We start from the raw sequence: 18221 nt of genomic DNA on the forward strand, positions 1-18221 counted from the left end.
AAAAAAAACATATAAAAAAAGAAAAATACCTTTGTCATCCTTGCAAAATTATTGTTTTTTGTGTATTTCCTTCCAGTCTTTTCCACTTTTTTTTTTTTTTTTTGAGTGGTTGGGAGTCTCTCTCTGTTTTTTTTTTTTTTTTTTTAGACAGAGTCTCACTCTGTCTCCCAGGCTGGACTGCAGATCACTGCAACCTCCGCTTCCCTGGTTCAAGTGATTCTCATGCCTCAGCCCCCCGAGTAGCTGGGATTACAGGTGCACGCCACCATGCCCAACTAATTTTTTTTGTATTTTTCGTAGAGACAGGGTTTCACCATGTTGGCCAGACTAGTCTCGAATGCCTGGCCTCAAGTGATCCTCCAGCCTCAGTCACCCAAATGCTGGGATTATAGGTGTGAGCCACCGTGCCCAGCCTCCAAATTTATTCTTACATAGTTGAATACATGGGTTGCATACTGCTTTTTCATTTAACAGTATAATTTATACATTTTCTCATATTGCCAAACAGTTCTCATTTTTGTTATTCTAAATAATGTTGCAAGAAGCATCTGTGTGCATTTGAATCTTTTCATATTTTGAATTATTTGCTAAGAATATATTTTCAGAAGCAGCATGAATGAATTACATAAAGACTTGAGCATTAAAGAGTTAACCTGTAAGTTCCTAACCCGAAAGTACCCTTTAGAAATCTCTTCATCTCAGCACATTGTTGGAGAGCCTATAGGAAAAAAAAGGTCACTTCAGCATATGTGATAGGATTGTGGGTAATTTCTAAAAAAATTCAGCATGCGAAGTCCATTCCGGGAATAGCACTATCTTGAGACCCAAGTCAAATAGTACTAAATGTGCTAAGCAGAGGTCTGTGTTTAAAGAAGAAACTCATTTGCTCTTAATAACTGCAGAATGCTGCATAGCTCAACGATGGAGTCAGAAGACTCCGCACAGCATCAAAGCCTGCCTCAATAAGATACGGGAGGCCAAGGTACAAGATAATCTGTCTTTCTCAATTAAAGTATCTTTGTGCCCTAAGTACAATAGTCATTTCTTAGAACAATGGTTGCCTTTAAAACTTTTTATTGATGGCAGAATAAAAGGACTAAACAAAACCAGAGTGTTTAAAGGTAATCTATATCCCATATACAACCAAAAGAGCGGTGTAAACAAGGTGATATGTCATAAAATGAAATGTGATACAGATAACCTTACTATTATCTTCTGCACAAGTTCAGATGAATTACAGTGCCTGAAATCTCCAAGCAATGGAAAGTAAGGCACACTGTGTGTTTTGTTTTTGTTTTGGATCTCCTCTCCGCACCCCCTGCCACCCCCCAGTCTAGCCTGCTGCCAATAAATAAGAAAATTGACATCATGGAAGCATAGGACAAAATGAGAGCCTTTTCTTGAGACTGACCCTCGTGTTGAAGAACCGAAGGCACCAGAGGGGTCTCTGGAAAATGGTGCGAGAGTTTAGTTTCGATGCCAGGCAAGCTGACAGAACCTCTAAGGGCAGGATTACGGGTGCTTGAGAAAACTCCACCTCCTGTGGAAAGGCAGCCTGTCTTTGGTAAGGAGAAATCATGCTTCCCTAATCTACTAGAGCTTTGTGAAGGGTCAAATAAGTATGCGGATAAGGGGGAAAAAGGAGACACAATCTCCTTACACTTTCAAGCATCCTCTGAGAGGTGCCACACCAAAGCGTGTTAAAGGAGTTGAGTCACCATGGGAATGGAGAGAATGTCGGCGACAAATAGGGAACTGGCTTAGAGATAAGGAATAAAGAGTAAGGATAAACAAGTCTTTATCTGGATGGAAAAATGTGAACTGTGGGTCTGCTGCTGGGGAATTGATGCTCCTGGGGGGACCAAGTTAACCGGCCCTTAGTGATTTGAGATGCGACTATCAAGCCCTTTTGCTTTCACAAGTCACATGTGGAAATCATCCTCATCGCCATAGAGTCATGGATCATATATCGCCTTGAATTGTGACATCTCCAGTGTCTTAGTGGGCTCCTGAAAGGCAGAGCATGGTTGATATTTATGGATTCATTACAGTGACTAGCATCCAAGAAATATTTTGTGGCTTGATCAGTTGAGAGAAGAATGAGTGTACACTGAAATCTTCTGGCTTGCCAATGACCTTGAGCTCTTCCAAGTAGGAAAATACCAGCAAAGGGCTGTGAGATGCAGGAAGATACAGGGGGGCTCAAGAATGGCTGAAGATGTTCCCCATGGGCAAGGGCAGGTTGAGTAAAGGATTTGAATTGCACTTTTTTTTTTTTGAGACTGAATTTTGCTCTTTTTGCACAGGCTGGAGTGCAATGGCAGGATCTCAGCTCACTGCAACCTCTGCCTCCAGGGTTCAAGTGATTCTCCTGACTCAGCCTCCCGAGTAGCTGGGAGTACAGGTGCCTGCCACCATGCCCAGTTAATTTTGTATTTTAGTAGACATGGGGTTTCATCATGTTGGCCAGGCTGGTCTTGAACTCCTGAACTCAAGTGATCTGCCCGTCTCGGCCTCCCAAAGTGCTGGGTTTACAGGCATGAGCCACCGCACCCAGCCTGAACTTTGTTTTTATGAGATGTGTAAAGAGAATACATGTAAATACATCATATATGTCAGTTTAGAAAATAATAGTGAATACATCATATATACCAGCTTAGAAAATAATAATATAAGCTGCACCTTTGAGGACGAGAGATTTGAAGCTCTCAGTGACAGCCCAAGGAAAGATTTTGGGTCACTATAATCCAGTGCTTCTCAACCTGTTTTCCATTATTATCCCCCACCCCCACCAAGTACTTTTTTTAACCTACCTGTCCCCCAGTTGCCACCACCTTCCATGAAATTTTAATAGCATGGAATATTGCATTTCTGTTTATGTCCTGTGGCCCTTTGCAGGGCCATAAACCATTGTAATATCTAAGACTTTCCATCTCCCAAGAACCAAGTGTTGTCTCCTTGGGAATGATGGTGGCTCTGCTGAGAATGCATGCTGTAAGGGACTTTCTGCAGGATTGGGCCCAAAGTGTGACTTCATTCAAACAACAACAAATTGCTGAACATTTAAGGATGGAACTGAGAACAAAAAAGTCTTCTCTTGCCTTCCCCTCAAGCCAAACAAAATCCCAAAGATGTGAGGTGAGGTGGGGTGCTCCTGACCAGCTCTTATGTGATCACATTGAGTTCCTTAGCCCTCTGCCTTCGAGTTGAGTTTGGCCAACGGGGAGCTCAGCAGGAGACTGGGGGAGTGAGGAGGGAATGTGTGGTGAGAGTCTATGTCCCATCTGTGGGGTCACCCTGTCTGGTGGGGTCCTTTCATCACTTCTTCAAGTGCCAACTGTACATGACTCCTGGGTTCTTCTTCCAGATTCTGAGTTGTGGTAATAGCTCCCACTCCCTTCCTTTGGTGGGGGATAGAGATGGAAATAGCTTGGCTGCCTCTGGCTCAGGTCATAGCTATCCTTTGGACCTACACATTTGTAAATGTGTCTTACGCACACTGTGCTCTCTGTTTCCTATTGGGGCCTTGAATGATAGAGGGAAAAGTTCTTTTTGCTGCATCCTAGGAGAGGCTTTCTGGAGCTGGAATGAGGCCAGAGGGCCTAGGGCTGGGTAGGATGGGCCAGGACAACAAGTCATTAAAATGCTGGAAAAAGGAGGCTGACAGGGCCCTTGACTGGAATGAGAGTGGGAGAAGGAACTTCCCCCAAACACAGTTGTAGGGATCCTCTAGAGCTTAAGAGGTAATTATTAGAAATATCTCGGTCTGTCTCATTCCCGTAGGTGGGAATGGTGTGGCACTTTGTCCACCTCAGGGGGTAACCTTGGCTGGGGTTCACGGAGAGGTGAACAGAGAAACATAAAAGTTCTTCACATAGACCTCAAAGGGGTCCTTTAAGGTCAGGGTCCCTGGGACATCCTCACTTTTGTGGATGATCCAGGGGAGGTGGCAGGTGTGAGTGGATCATTGCTCCTGCAGGTTTAGGGCAATACCTGGGTGTGCTCCTGGGTGGAGGGAAAGGAACACAGGCTTTTGGGGGCAACAGCCTAGGCTTGGATCCCTGCTCTTCACCCCTCTGGGCCATCACTCACCTCTCAGAGTTGCCGTAAGGATAAATGAGAAAGTGCACAGAAAGTCACAGGCCTGGCCTGCAGCCAGCTACAGCCCCGCCTCTTTTCCTAGCGAACTGAGTAGTCTCATGCTCAGAGTCCAAGTCTCCTTTCCTGGCTCTGCCCTCAGGAGCAGGGACAACCAAGTCTTACATGCTCGGGGCTCCAGAAGCCACAGAGTGAAAGCAAGAAGCTGTTGTCATGGATGGGGGGTGGGTGGGCACATTATCCTGAGGCCTCCTAATCCCATTTTCTGCTTTCATGTTAATCCTCTTCCTCCTTCTGTCTACCACACACTGAACTCCCAGGGCACTGACCCAGAGAGCCGGGCCCCACCTCCCCCAGTTGAAGGTCCTATTCCCTATGGCGGGAGGGCGGGGCGGGGTGGGACGGGGGCTGCCAAGCCAAGGGGTGGGCAGTCCAGCTCGTGCCTTGGTCCTCCGCAGTTGACCTGGATGTTCTTCCAGGCCAGGCCATGGATAACACTGAGGGCTCAGCTCGCTAATAAATAATAACAATGACAGCATCAGCCAGTATTTCCTAAGCATGTACCGTTTACTGACCCTGGCTAAGGCAGGATTTTATTCAGTTTCCGTAAGGCTGCTGTGAAGCAGATTACCCATCTGAAATTTGCGGATGAGGAAATGGAGGCTCAGGGAGGTTGTCATGAACCAGATCACACTGAGCAAAAAGCAGAACTGTCTGGGACTCCTGCCCAGCTCTGGCTGGCTCCAGAGCCTCACAGGGAACCACTAGGTCACACTGCCCTCCTGCATTGCTTCCCCAATTCAGGAACGCAACTGGGGGATCCTTTCCCCAATTTGGAAAAGGATCCCTTCCCAATCCCCACCCTTGCCTTCCCTCCTCTGGCGCATGTCACCTGAGGCTTCAGTTGGGTGACTATATTTTTTCCGTTCACTACAACTGGGTATCACTAGCATTGCAGTGGAGTAGGAAGAACGTGGCTTGGTGGGTGGAAGGGGAGGTGGCGTGTGTTTCTGGCTGAAACAGGTGGCTGCCTGTGAAAGGTCGTCTGGGAGAGGAATGATTTTGCTTCAGGCTTTCCTTTACCTCCCCTTTCTTTCTGGCACTCCATCCCTTCTCCAATCCCAGTTGCAAATGCCCTTCTCTTGACTCTGCAGGACTGAGTCTGGCCATTTTTACCCCCAGAAATAGGTTCTGGGACAAGGCTCACTCACTAAGGAAGGAGCCGTCCACCATCCCCTTCAGCCACTGTGTGTGAGTCTTTCTAAAAAGATGTTATGCCTTGCGGGGACCTCCACTTCAGTTTGCTACACACTCATAGGAAGGAGGTGCTTCCGTAACTCTAGCTTACATTCTTCCTGCTGCAATGGGTCCCTTCTCGGAGGCAGCACTTAGTACTACCAGACAGAGCGCAGGCTTGGAGGGAGGCTGGATTAGAATGCTCGCTGAAACACTTAGCAGCTGTTACCTGGGCTTCAGTTTTCTGGGCTGGAATTGGAATAATTTTGTACCTTGCTGAGGCCAGAGCCTGGTCCTCTGGAAGTATTATGTCCCTCTGTCCCTCTCCAGGGGCTGGTGAACCCCTCATCTGGAAATCTCTCGAAGCCAGGAAGGCAGTGCTTGGTTCACTTTGGTCTTTTTCCCCAGAGTCCTGTGGTTCCTGGGCTCTGTGGGCCTCTCTGCTGGTTATTGCTGGGTCCTTGGGTCCCTCTGGACTGTGCAGTCCTTGCACACTTCCTGGCCCAGCCCCCTCCCCTCACGTTCTCATCACTTCTGGCCCCGCCTTGTGCCTCCTTGGTGGATGCGGTTCCTCCGGCCCTCAGAGCCCCACAGGCCATATGACAGTTGGAGGGTAACAGAGGATTGTGTAAAGTCCAGTACTGGATTGCGTGGGGTGGGCTATGCATGTTGCATGGAGCGAGTTCAGCTAGGGAAGGAGGCCCCAGGGTGATGGAAGCTGAGGTCCTCCTTCGAGGGATAAGGATGGTCTGAGGGTGGTGAGAATGGCAGGATTTGGCTGCGTTGTCATGGTGTGAGGCTTTGTGGAGGCTCTGCCTCTCCCGTCCACCCACAATCACCAAGCCCAACACCAGAGGCAAGATGTAGGGTGTGTGGGCTGGGGATGGCAGTGGCGAGCTGCAACCCTGAGGGTCAGAGCGGCGACTGTGACGAGGGCTCCAGAGCTAATATGGCTCCTCAGTCACCTTGAACTACAGGGACATCTTGTTATGTGAGAAACTACACCAACCACGTCTGTTGAGGAGAAATCGGGTTAAAGTTTGGTTATTCTTTTTAAAGCCTCCAAAGGTTTGTGCCCATCCAGAATATTCTAGAAGTAGAATGGTGTATAGGAGAGCAGATATGGGTTTCAAGTCAGAAGCCCTGCATTCATGGCAGGGCTCTCTGGCCTCCGTGTGATCCCGAACCTGCAGGTTCTTCTTTTTCCTCTGGGCTTTGATACAGCTCGGCTAGACCTTCCCTCCTAAAATTGACAACGTGGAAGCTGGTCTTTCCACAGACCCTCCCTTTTTACTGAATGTTCATATATTTCATGTTCAGAGAAAGACTTAGAAAAGCTTAGTGCCCGTGACCTTGTGGTGGGCCCAGGCCAGGTCCAACCCTGGGCAGAGGTAAAGCTGACCCACCTGCAGGTTGTTCGGGTGCTCCTGGTGACCCCTTCATGGCTGACATTTCACCATGAGGACATTACTCCACTGGGTGAGGGCTTCATACATAAGAAGCTGGTCTGTAAAAATGAGAAATTCCTTGGCGGAAAAGGGAAGTCCCCATGTCTTTTTTGGGGACACGATATGGAGGGCCCAGCAGGAGGTGGGCACCATGGGTGGGAGCAGGGCCTAAAAACACTTTGTGATGACTTCAGAGTTTGCTGCTGAGATTTCATTCATCTTTCCCTGTGACACACGCATCCCTGCAAACATATACCAAGGATATAACTGAGGGCCAAGAAGTCACAACCTAAGAAACTGTCATTAGGGAAGAGTTTGCTGTGAAACATCATTTTATTAACTAATTTTATTTTTTACAAAAATAAACAATTTAACCAACAAGAAGTACAAAAGATTCTGGATATTCAAACTCAAGGAAGGGGGAAAGCCTGGTTTTGGCTGCTTTGTGGCTTTCATTGAAAGCAAATGAGGCAGAAAGGCCCCGGCCCCCCCACCCCCCCCCCAGGTCCTGGCTCAAACCGCACCTGCTCCCTGACCCCAGTCTTGGCTCATGCTGAGGTGTGCACCTCTGCCCCTGACCCCTGGGCTGGCCTGGGAGTGTCCCCTGTCAGGAGGTCAGAGATAGCCTCCCCAGGTACAGAATCACCCACATCCTGGAGCATCCCCCGCCACGTCTCCTGTCCAGACCTAAGCTGAGAGAACACTCCACGATGGATTGTCCCCACGCAGCTCCCCCGCCTGCTGTGGCATGTGCAGCAGCAGCAGCAGCAGGGGCTTTAGCTACATTCTCACACTATTGAACAGTGATAGGGCTGCCAACGGAACTGTCCCAGGGAGGGAAACAGCCCCCACTGGGGAGACTAGCCTGAGCTTGCTTACAGCCCAGAGGGTTGGAGAGGCAGTCATCACCCCATGATTCCTGGACTAGGAGCCAGCAGTCCCATAGCTAGGCTGGTAAACTCACATTTTAACATTTGGCATTATTGCACGTTTGTCCTGGTCACATCGGTCTGTCTGGGATGTCAGCTTTGTCTGCAGGGGTTCCCAGGTGACATGCGGCACTGCCAGTGCAAGTCACTCCCGCCACAGGCAAGCCCAGCTGCTGAGGATAGTCAGCTGGTCAGCCGAGCCCTCAGAAAGGTCAGCCAGAGGCCTTCACATACGTGGTCTTGTTGGGATCAGGGACCACTTGGCTCCATCCAGTCTTGAAAAAGACCAGCTGCCGACCTGGGGGGCAGAGGTGAGAGGTAACAGGGCTGGATGTTTCTCTTCCTGGAGGCAGGACCATTCTCCCTAATTTGACTGCCTTGAAGACACGTATACCTCTCTCTCATCATCTCAGCACCTCCTCTGACTTCCAATGCGGGATCACTATCTATCAACCTCCAGAGAGGTCCTGCCATCTCCCTTGGAAGGGCTTCTCCCATTGGCTCACCTGTCCAGGTGGTCTGGTTGGTGAGCACAAAGGCTCGACACTGGGCATGGCTCTCACAGACATCCACGGCCTCAGCCAGGTTGAACACTGAAAGGAGGCAGCTCCCGTGGTGGTAGGATGGCCAGCAGCGGTAGTCTTCCTGGGGGATGGTGCTGTCTGGGATACGCTGGTACTCTGTGGGTTGGGGATGGAGTAAAATGAGAACTCTATATGCCCAAGTTTGAGTGCCCAGGGATGTGTCACTTTCTGAAAAGGGCAGCAAGACTCATTTCCTAGGTGAAAGCTAAAGTCCAGCCCAGCCCTCTAGCATGCAGATGAAGGCAGCTACCACTGTTGAAACAGGGCTGACTGCTCAATAAAGACAAAGCACAGACTTGGTTTTCAAGAGATACATATTTCCCAAATCTAAGGGCACATAGCTTGGTCAGGCAGTACAAGATAGCAGGCACATGCAAGGGGGACAGACATATACAGGGACACATGGACTCCCAGCTGTCTAGGCTAATTGCTGAGGCCAGGACATTTTAGACAGTTAGAGCCAGGCTTCTCAAACTTCAGTGTGCATGTGAATCACCAAGGACTCTTGTTAAAATGCAGATTCTTTTTTTTTTTTTTTTTTTTTTGATGGGGTCTCACTCTGTTGCCTAGACTAGAGTGCAGTGACACAATCATAGCTCACTGCAGCCTTGAAATCCTGGGCTCAAGGGATCCTCCCATCTCAGCCTCCCGAAGTGCTGGGATTACAGGTGTAAGCCACCATGCCAAAACAAATGAAGATTCTGATTCTGTAGGTCTGGGGTGGAAATGAGAATCTGTACTCCTAACCAGCATCCAGTGTGGCCTGCAAGGATTCAGAGCAACCCTCATTCACATTTTCTCCTGGCCTTGGGGAGAGAAGTTAGGCAAGTTCCTCAGAAGGGCCTGGGATGGGAGGGAGTTAGGGGTTTTTGAAGTTAAGAGGCATGCAAATGGACTAAAATGCAAAAAATCCATGGCTAGAGTGGGGAGGGGGCTGGAGGGAAAATCTGAGATCTCATTCGACAGAGAGAGCCTCAGAAGCTCTGAAAACTCACAATCAGTGAGCTGCTCAGCTGCTGGCCTCTTGTTTGCTCCTGTCTTTCCCACTGCCTGGAGAGCCCCAGCTCTGGACTGATAATGCAGAAGCCCTGGGCCTCTGGCCACCCCGCCCTCCTGCCTCCTTCTACCAGGGACTAGACCAAAGTCCAGGGCTGACTGTGATTTACAGCCCCATAAACGGCATCCTCAGGGACACAGCCAGCCATTGTTCACCTCGTTAAACTTTATTTACAGGGCTAACAGGGCTCCCCCACCCCTAAGACTAGTCAGAACTCCTTGAATATGGAGCCTGCTCACCCCTCAACCCCTGCCAACCCCAGCTAAACCCCAGGGCTTCAGCAGAAGGACCACAGCCTGAAACCAGTGGCCAGAATTCTCCCCCTGCCCTGGGGCTTCTTGGCTGGTTTCAGTGTGTGCCTTCCCTAACATCCAGTGCCCTTCTAGCCCCGGGAGGTTAGAGGAAGGAAAGGGAAGCAAACATATACTGCGTTCCAGCTGTGTCATAGGAACTGCACTAATTGCTTTCACACATTTCACCTGACATTTAATTCCCATAAGAATTTGGTGAGGCGCGTAATAGTGAACCCAATTCACAGATGAGGAAAGTGAGGTTCAAGGGGTAACTTGCTCAAAGTCATATAGCCAGTACATGATAGGGTGTGGAGCCATCCAGAGTAGGGGTGTCAGTGCCCAACCCCAGGTTGAAGGCAGAATTATAGTTGCTCTAGCTCAGCTAGAGATGGAACCTCAAATTACTCCATGTCAGCCCCTCCATGATTCTATGTGAGCCCCTACAGTGGCCTTTGGAGACAAGGGTCCCCAGAGAAAGGGTGAGCCACTTAGCCTAATTGGGCGGGGTCATTCACCCTCCCATCTGTTTCTCGCTTCCCTGTGGATCAGGTTGGGGCCACTCACCGCTACTGCTGCTTGCCGTGGAGTTCTGCAGATACTGCCCACTCCGGTACAGGTGCAGCACCTTCTCCAGCTGGGCCAGGGTCTCGTCCACCCCCCACGCGAGCTCTCCTGCAGAGTGCAGTGTGGCTAAGACAGGATGCCTGGGGCTCCCACTCCTCCCTGAAGTCAGCAGCCAGCTGCTCCCACCTCTGCCTCCAGATCCTGTGCCCCAGTGAACAGAGGGCCGGGGAGCGGGGAGGTTGCGGCAGAATGCCACCTTAGGAAGTGATGGTTTCTAGACCCCCTGCTGCCCTGGGTTATTTTTCTCCCCACTTTTGCTGGCGGGTGGGGGTGGGGGTGGGGTAGGTGCCTGGAAGCAGATGGGTCCTGGAGAGCTCACCTGTGGCGTTGACGATGCTGTCCAGCAGAGGACGCAGTGAAGGCGGGGCACTGTGAGGCAGGAGGTATGTGAAGAAAAACCTGTGGCAGAGGGAAACCAGTGGCTCAGGAATCCAGCTTTTGGAGACACATCCTTCCTCTATTCCAACCTGGAACGCTAACCTGGCCAGGGAGCCGGATCCCTCAGGCCTAGCAACCAGACAGACCGCCGTGAAGTCTACTCAGCCTCGGAGGAGGGTTCTGGGCACATGCTAAGACCACACCTAACTTCATACTAACCGAAACCAGGGGCCTGCTTCCCATCCCTTCCCAGGACTTGCCCACTTCCCAGCCCCACATTATCCCCTGACTGACCCCCGGTGTCAGAGCAGCCCCATGGCTGGGGCCCAGTGAGGAATTTCCCAGAGCACAAGGCCCGGGTGGGAAGGGAAAAGTGCCAGTTCCACCAGCCCTAGGCTCCGAGTCCAACACTATTTTAAGAAGCCTCCAGCTGCCACCCCCTAACCCGGAGTCTCCTTGGAGCTGTCTATTTTTAGCCTCTCCATCAGAAGCCTGAATGTTCCCTTCTGGACAGGGTAGAAGCCTTCCCTTGCTCTGGTCAAGGCTGAGTCTCCCTGCCCAGCTGGCCTCCACTATGGCTCTCTTCCTGCCATGCCCTCCTGGCCCATTCTCCTTCGATGGAGTTCCCGAGTCGGGGGTGGAGGTCACCTGTAGGCATTATAGAGGTTCCGCTTCTCGTTCATGCCTTCGCACCAGCCCTGGGCTGAGCAGGGCAGGGTGAAGTTCCTGGCTGGAAACTCGAGTATGCAGTCGGTGCTGCCTGCACACGGCGTCTCCTCCACACGTGCGTCATCCAGGTCCGTCACTTTGAGCTCCCCATCCACCAGCACAAACTGCCGAGGGCGGAAGTCCAGCAGAGTGACGGAGCCCAGTGGGGAGTGGGCCAGGTGGTGGAGGAGGCGGCCCAGGCTCAGGCAGATCTGAGGGGCACAAGAAAAGACTGCTCACTGCTTTCCTCCTGGGTGGGGGTCTGTGGGACGTGAGGGCACCCTCCTTTTGGAATCTGAACTTTGCTTGTGGGGTTTGGCACTTCTCTTCTATGGGCCCCAGGGCTCCACAAAGGCCAAGGTCAGCAGCCTTAGAGAGGAGGCCAGTGATTTTCTATTAACTCTCGGCTGACCTGACCCTGCAAATGATATGGAGTGGGTGGGAAACTGCAGCAGCGAGGGTCTGGGGATAATGCATCTCTTCCCTGAAGTTGCATCCTGAATGTAGTTTTAGTTCAGTGTATGGAAATAGCGGGAGGGTCAAGATGGTATTAAAGTCTTTCCTAGTTCTAGGACACTGGCCCTCCTGCAGTCAGGCTGAGTGTGAGTGTGTGAGTGCTCCCCTCTTTAAAGTGCCAGCCCCCACAAGCTGGTGTGTACACGCTTACAAGGAGGGGTGAGGAGGGCAAGAGCACAGCATGTCGGGATCCTTTATGTCTTGCTTCTTTTTTGAACCCTTTGGCGGGTGGCTGAGTCAGCCTGTGCGCCTTCCTCCCCTCCCTCTGGTGGAGGAGTGGGAGCTGCTTTGGAGGGCTGGCCTTCTAAGGCAGAACCATCCTAGCAAGGAGCCCAGGGCCCGAGCCCTCCTCTGAGCTCACTCGGAATCGATCCTCCCAGGAAGTTTGCAGCAGCTGGATCATTTCTACAGGGGCGCCCAGCTCCGTGATGGTGGTCAGGGTGTCTGGGATGTCCTCGCTGTCCTGGTAGCAGTAGCCATAGAGCTGGGGAAAGCCGAGGGCAGGTCATTAGGTCACAGGGTGGGGGTGGGGACAGGGAAGGGCTGGCCTGTCAGGTTCCCCCTCTCTCACCCCCCACCATCTCCAGCCCTTTGCTTCAGCTCAGGCCAGAAGAGAATGGCTGCGTTGCCTGGGAAGCATGACCTCTCTTCCCTGCAGTCAGACTTCCTACTGACCATGTCAGCTCCTCACCCCTTCCGACTCAGGTAAATAGGCAGGTCTGGCCACTGTGAGTTAACCACGTGCCAGGTACCATGCTAAATTGCTCTATGTGCATAACTCAATTATTGTGATAACCCTAATGGGCACAGTAGGTGCTATTATTATCTCCAACTTCAGGTGAGAAGACTGACTCAGAGAGGTTAAGTTGCTTGCATAAGGTCGCACAGCTGATCAGTGTAGGAGCCAAGATGTGAATTTGTGCCACTCGGATTCCACAACCTATTTTTCTTTCTTTTTCTTCTTCTTTTTTTTTTTTTTTGAGACAGCCTCGCTCTGTTGCCCAGGCTGGAGTGCAGTGGCATGATCTCAGCTCACTCCACCTCCTGGGTGTGGGCGATTCTCCTGCCTCAGCCTAACAAGTAGCTGGGATTACAGGGGCTTGCCACTATGCCCAGCTAGTTTTTGTAGTTTTAGTAGAGACAGGGTTTCACCATGTTGGCCAGGCTGGTCTCAAACTGCTGACCTCAAGTGATCTGCCTGCCTTGGCCTCCCAAAGTGTTGGGATTACAGGCGTGAGCCACTGCGCCCGGCCACAATCTGTTTTTTCTAAGAATGCTGTTTGGTACTACACAAGCCAGCATACGGTTGGGCATTATCCTTCCTCCCCTCCTCCAATCTGTATCTATCCCTCATCATTTCTTCCTTCTGGCAGCTTCAATTTTCTCTGCGTGGGTCTTGAGGGAGGAAAAGCAAGTTCCCTTAGATTGGTAACAAGTGTTGATAAGAACAAGGTACCTAAGGGCACATCCCCAGGTGTGTTTTGCATATGAGTAATCGGTGGGGTTGGTAGTGAGTGATGATTCCTCTTGGAAGATCAGTTCTTTTGGGGTTACGGTCACAGGGAACTGCCCACTCTATGTCATCTGGGGAGAAGCTCTGCACTGCCCAGGGACTTCTGGGAAGCACAGCCTGACTGTCACTACCACCTTAACAGCATCCACAGGCTTCCCCCTGGCTCTTCCAACATACTCCACAGCAGCTAAGGGCTCATATGGTGCTCAAAACAGCCAGCACCCCGTGGGCTAGAAACACAAAGGCCAAGTTGTCCAGGCCCGAGTCAGGGAGAGGAGAGCTATGCGGTGGAGGGGTGGATATCCCTGTGCACTGTCACCCTCATACCATCATTCACACCCTCCCCAGAGCCACTCCAGGTCCTCACATGTCCTCTTCCCGCCCTAGGAGTGCCCCCTCAGCTCCCCGTCATCCTGCTGGCATGGGGGAAGGGCTCACTCTTGGGCTGTGACTTGGGGGGCCAGGGCAGCTCCAGGCACCCTCTTCTCTCTCCACCCCCTCCCCATTAGTCCAGGGAGGCCCCAGACCCTGGTGGGGTGGGGGGAAGGTAAGGGGAACAGCCCTGGGGCCTGGTTCTCATTTTCTTGCCCAGAGTCTGAGCCTTTGTGGGAAACTTCTGAAGGTTATTAAACACCCAGAGGTCGTTAAATGCGCTGTTAACGAGGTATTAATCAACACCCCTCAGGAAAAAATAAAAAGACACCATTAACCCCCCCCAGGAAGTGTGAGGTTGAGCATTTCAGTCACATCTTTTGTTTGGTTGGGAGAAGAAATATACTCTAGCAGGGCCAGAATCTGGGCCCAGGCAGGCCTGGGGGCCCATCCAAGGCCTGGGGGCCCCAGGATGACGTGGGGGGGAGGAGAGAGGTGGGGAGAGGTTGAGGGGAGGTAAGACCCTTGTGCCCTTTGGCCCTGGGCTATAGAGGAGTCAGTCACGTGAGGGAGTGTGTGTGCGTGTGTCAGGGGCGGGATGGGGAGGGGTCAAAGAAGATGGATAGAAAGATCTCACCCAGGCAATCCCCATGACCAGAGAAAGCCCTGGGAGGTGCAGAATGGGGCCTGCTAGCCTGGGCATTTTCTATTAGAATCCACAGCACCAATTCTGGGCTGTTCAGAGAGGGAGGGTGGTGGGCCTGCACCACTAGGAACTCTAGAAATGTTCTCTGACTCCTCCCCAGTTCAGCAAACAGTCAAATGGTTTTGAAATTTTAAATAACTCAGAGGTATTAAAGCAGCATTATTTCTAGTTCCCTGTACACCTGCCCTGAAGCCTCCTGGGCAGGAAGACCCCACTGTAGGCTTCCCTGCCAGCAAAGACGGCCGTGTTGAGGAAGCCAGAGTGACACTGGCCTGGCGGTCAGAAGATGAATGCGGGAGAGCCACCCTCAAAGTAGTTCCTAAACTCACACTAAAGGGCCCCCCACTTTTCACTTTTCCTAGGTAGAAAGGACCTGTGACCCTCTCTCCCATAGCAACCCTTGTGCCCTGGGGCCACTAACTCTTGTCTGGGACTCTACAATAAAGAGTCACACAGCTAACCCCAGACAACCCTGGCCTTGGTTTGGTGAGGGAAGGGTGAAAACTACTCTTGTAATTTTCTCTTTGGTGCCTTCAGAATTGGGCTGGGGGCCTGACATTTCAGAGGAGGACCGTCCGGTGATATATGTGTGGGGCGTTAGCTGAATGCTTGTCAGGAAGTTTGGGCTGGCGGGAAGAGTGAGGGACAAGTTTCTTAAAAGACAGGAAAGCACATCAAACATCAAACCCGTCTGAAGGGAGAGGGGTCTTGAGTCAAGTAACTAAGACTTTATGTCCTGCTAAGTCACTCAAGACCTCTCTACCCCCTCAGGATCTGGCTGACACCCTAGAGTTTCCAAAAAGTTCCCAAAAGTCCCTGGGAAGTAAAGAGTACAAGATCCTCCCAGTTAGAATGGCCACGTAACCAGGGGCTCACTCCCTGAAGCTGCAGACACAGTGTGAGCTATGCAGCCAGGCTTCACTACACACAACTGTTGGTTCTGCCCGAGCTCCTGAGACCAGTTTGAGGCCCAGGGCCCGGTCACAAGTGTCTGACCAGGGTTGGGGAATACAATGCAGGAGGGGGAGACTGGGAGCCAACAGAAGTATAAACAGCTTTTGGGCTAGTCTCTCCTGCTCTACGATGCCTACCCATCTCCCTCCAGGGCTGGGGTGCCATCTCACTCCTAAGGAAAGGAGAGAGGGACTCCTGGGTTTCCAGTCATTTCTGCTGGGTGAAGAAAGGTTAGTTTGAGTGGGCAGGTAGGTGGAAGGTGTGTGCAAGATTCATCCGTTGGGGAGGCTGCACACACCCATGTTCACTGGGCCAACAGCGGTCAGGGATTCCCCTCTGTTTGCTCAGACATGTGCAAAGGGAATAGTCTGTCTAATCTCAGGATGGAGGGAGACCTGAGAGAGAGGACGTGGAGTGTTAGGGCGGTGCTGGGACTGTGAGAGGCCCACTGTAAGTCTAGCTTGGAGGGGACAAGGTGGGGGTTTCAGCTCTCCCCTGTGTCTCCAGCGAACAGGTGAGGCAGAGTCCCATTGAGTAGGAACCTGAGCATTCGGCCTTCTCAACCTTCCAGACTCTTGGCTATCTATATACACTCAGACAGTGTGACATTTAGATCCTCAGGTCGCCAGTCTGTCCACGGAGCTGAGACCTTGAGGCTTCTCCAGGGGCTCAAGGACCCACTTTAAGGCCTGGGGAGCCCTTAGTTCACTTCTGGGAAGGACTGTGTTCCCTTTTTCTAGCCTGCTCCCCAGCCCCCTTCCAGTGTCTTCCGGGTGGCGCTGGAGGTGGGTGGGTGGGGAGACTCTATAGGAATCAAGCATGACACATGGTCTCTTTCCAGCTCTTCCCAGCCCCATTGCTGTCCCGTCTCAGTTTCAAAACCAGACAAATCACTGGAAGTTGAGAGAAGTTCCATCAGGAAGGGGGACTTTATCACACAGTTGGAATCCTGACTCAGGTGTCTTGGCTTAGGGTCATTTTGGCTTGTGGCAATATCCCTGGTGTTCAACCTCCTAACTCCAGCCCGGAGTAGAGTCCTAAATCCTAATGGACTGCCCCACTTCCTGAGTTTTGGGAGCCTCTGTCCTGGCCTGTCTTTAAGAGATGTGTGGAAGCCGAGAAACCCAGGAGTTCTTCGGTAAAGGGACGCCCACTCAGGAGTGAGAAGCAGGGTGGTGCAGTGGGAAGGGCCACGGTCCGGCTTCTGCGTCTAGCTTAGCCTGGGCGCAGTCACCGGCACTCCAGATCAAGGGGTTCTCTTCCAGCCAGGTTGACAAGTCTTGGGCACTCCCAGCCAACACCGTTACCCCCGCGTCCCCACCCTCGTACCTGCAGCACGTTGGGGTGCCGCAGCCGCTCCAGCAGCACCATCTCCTTAAGCAGCTTGTGGGCCGCCAGCCGATAGCAGCCCCTCCGTACCCCGAACTCGCGCACGCAGCTGCCCAGATCGTGGCCACCAAAGTCCACCGCCTTGAGCGCCACCGCGGCGCCGCCGGGCAGGCGGACCCGGTACACGGCCTTGGTGTAGCCTGAGCCCACGTACTGCGCGCCGGACACGTTGCGAAGCGCGGCGCAGCCCAGGCGCGGGCCCGGGCCGGGGGAGCCTGGGCCGGGAGCCGGGGGCCAGCCTGGGGCGCCGTCGGGCAGGGGCCGGGCCCAAGGGGGCCGGGGGCGCGGCAGGCCGGGCCCGCCTGGAGCCAGGTCCATCAGGCGTCGCCGCTCCGGCCGTCCCGCCCCGGGCCCGGGGCCCCCGCGGGAATAGCGCTGCACCTCCTCGTAGCGCGCCCGGATCTGCCGGGCCAGCTCCCCACGGCCCCCGCGACGGCCCGGGCCCGGGGCCGGCGAAGGCTCAGGGGACTGGCCTGGCCTCGGAAGCTCCGAGCCCGGAGCGAAGAGCACGTTGAGGACGGAGCCCAGCAGGAAGGAGGCGCAGAAACCCGCGGCCACTGCCGCCCGCCGGCGCCGCATCGCTCCCCTCCCCCCGGCCGGCCGGCCCCGGGCGGCTTCCCGGCCCCGGCCCCGGGCGGCTCAGGCTCCGAGGCGGCTCCGCTCTGCGCCCCGCCGGTCCCCTGTCCAGCCCGCGCGCATGGCCCCGGCGGCCCCGACCCCGGCCCCTCGCGGGCGACACATCGGCCTGACACTTGCCTCCCTGCCGCCCTGCCCCCGCCGCTTATAAGGCCCGGAGCCGCCCCCGCCCCCGCCCCCGCCTCTCCGCCTCCGCCTCCGCCTCCACCTCCCAGCTCCCGGCCCCAGCCCGTCCTCGGCACCGCCCCCTCCGGCCGCCCGGCCCGGCCTTCCCCGCTGACTGACAGCGGGACCTCCTCCCGCGGCCGTCCGGGCCTGGGAAGCGGCGCGGAGGCGGCTCCGGCCCTGCCCAGCCCGCAGTCCCCCGAGCTCCGTCTGGGAGCGGGGGAGGGGGCGGTGGCGGCCAGGAGGCGCGCAGGGCTCCGCGCCCAACGCGAGAGCGGATAACGGGGCCGGGGCGGCCGGATAACGGGATCGGGAGGTGGATAACGGAGCCGGCCGGGCGGAGTGGGGGGAAGATAAAGGGGCGAGGCCGGCGGGTAGCGGGCTCCGGAGGGGACTAGCAGATAAGTCCGGGGTGCGGAGATCCGAGTGAGCTCAGCGCTCCCTCCTGGGACTGGGGGCCTCGGGGCGGTTTGGGCGGAGGGAAGGCGCGTGGACCCCGCTTCTCGCGGGTGGGGCTGGGGGTGGCGGCTCCTCGCTCAGCCCCGGATTCCGTGTTGGGGCGATGGTGAGGGGGAAGCGGACGCAGCCGGGCCAGCACCTGCGAGCGCGCGTGGG

General features: G+C 53.7%; 1 protein-coding gene across 1 annotated transcript; it reads right to left on the reverse strand.

Annotated features, from left to right (window-relative positions):
- Positions 1 to 7096: 7096 nt before the first annotated feature.
- On the reverse strand, positions 7097 to 17563 carry PKDCC (protein kinase domain containing, cytoplasmic). The gene is made up of 7 exons (XM_032177554.2): positions 16746 to 17563; positions 12233 to 12355; positions 11296 to 11567; positions 10589 to 10668; positions 10210 to 10317; positions 8218 to 8391; positions 7097 to 8009 (listed from the first exon to the last, which is right to left on the reverse strand). Exons 1-7 carry the CDS (start codon positions 17382 to 17384, stop codon positions 7924 to 7926), a joined length of 1482 nt encoding a protein of 493 aa, XP_032033445.1. The 5' UTR covers positions 17385 to 17563; the 3' UTR covers positions 7097 to 7923.
- Positions 17564 to 18221: the final 658 nt, after the last annotated feature.

This window comes from Hylobates moloch, unplaced genomic scaffold (assembly GCF_009828535.3).
Source record: "Hylobates moloch isolate HMO894 unplaced genomic scaffold, HMol_V3 SCAFFOLD_15, whole genome shotgun sequence".
NCBI lineage: Eukaryota > Metazoa > Chordata > Mammalia > Primates > Hylobatidae > Hylobates > Hylobates moloch.

What these genes read in the sequence shown, in the direction of transcription:
- PKDCC (XM_032177554.2), bottom strand. Translation starts at nt 17,384, where the DNA reads ATGCGGCGCCGGCGGGCGGCAGTGGCCGCGGGTTTCTGCGCCTCCTTC. An exon ending in CCTGGGAGGATCGATTCCGA is followed by an intron (nt 11,568 to 12,232) that starts GTGAGCTCAGAG and finishes TGTGCCCCTCAG; the next exon opens with ATCTGCCTGAGCCTGGGCCG. An exon ending in AACCTCTATAATGCCTACAG is followed by an intron (nt 10,669 to 11,295) that starts GTGACCTCCACC and finishes CCTCTGCCACAG; the next exon opens with GTTTTTCTTCACATACCTCC.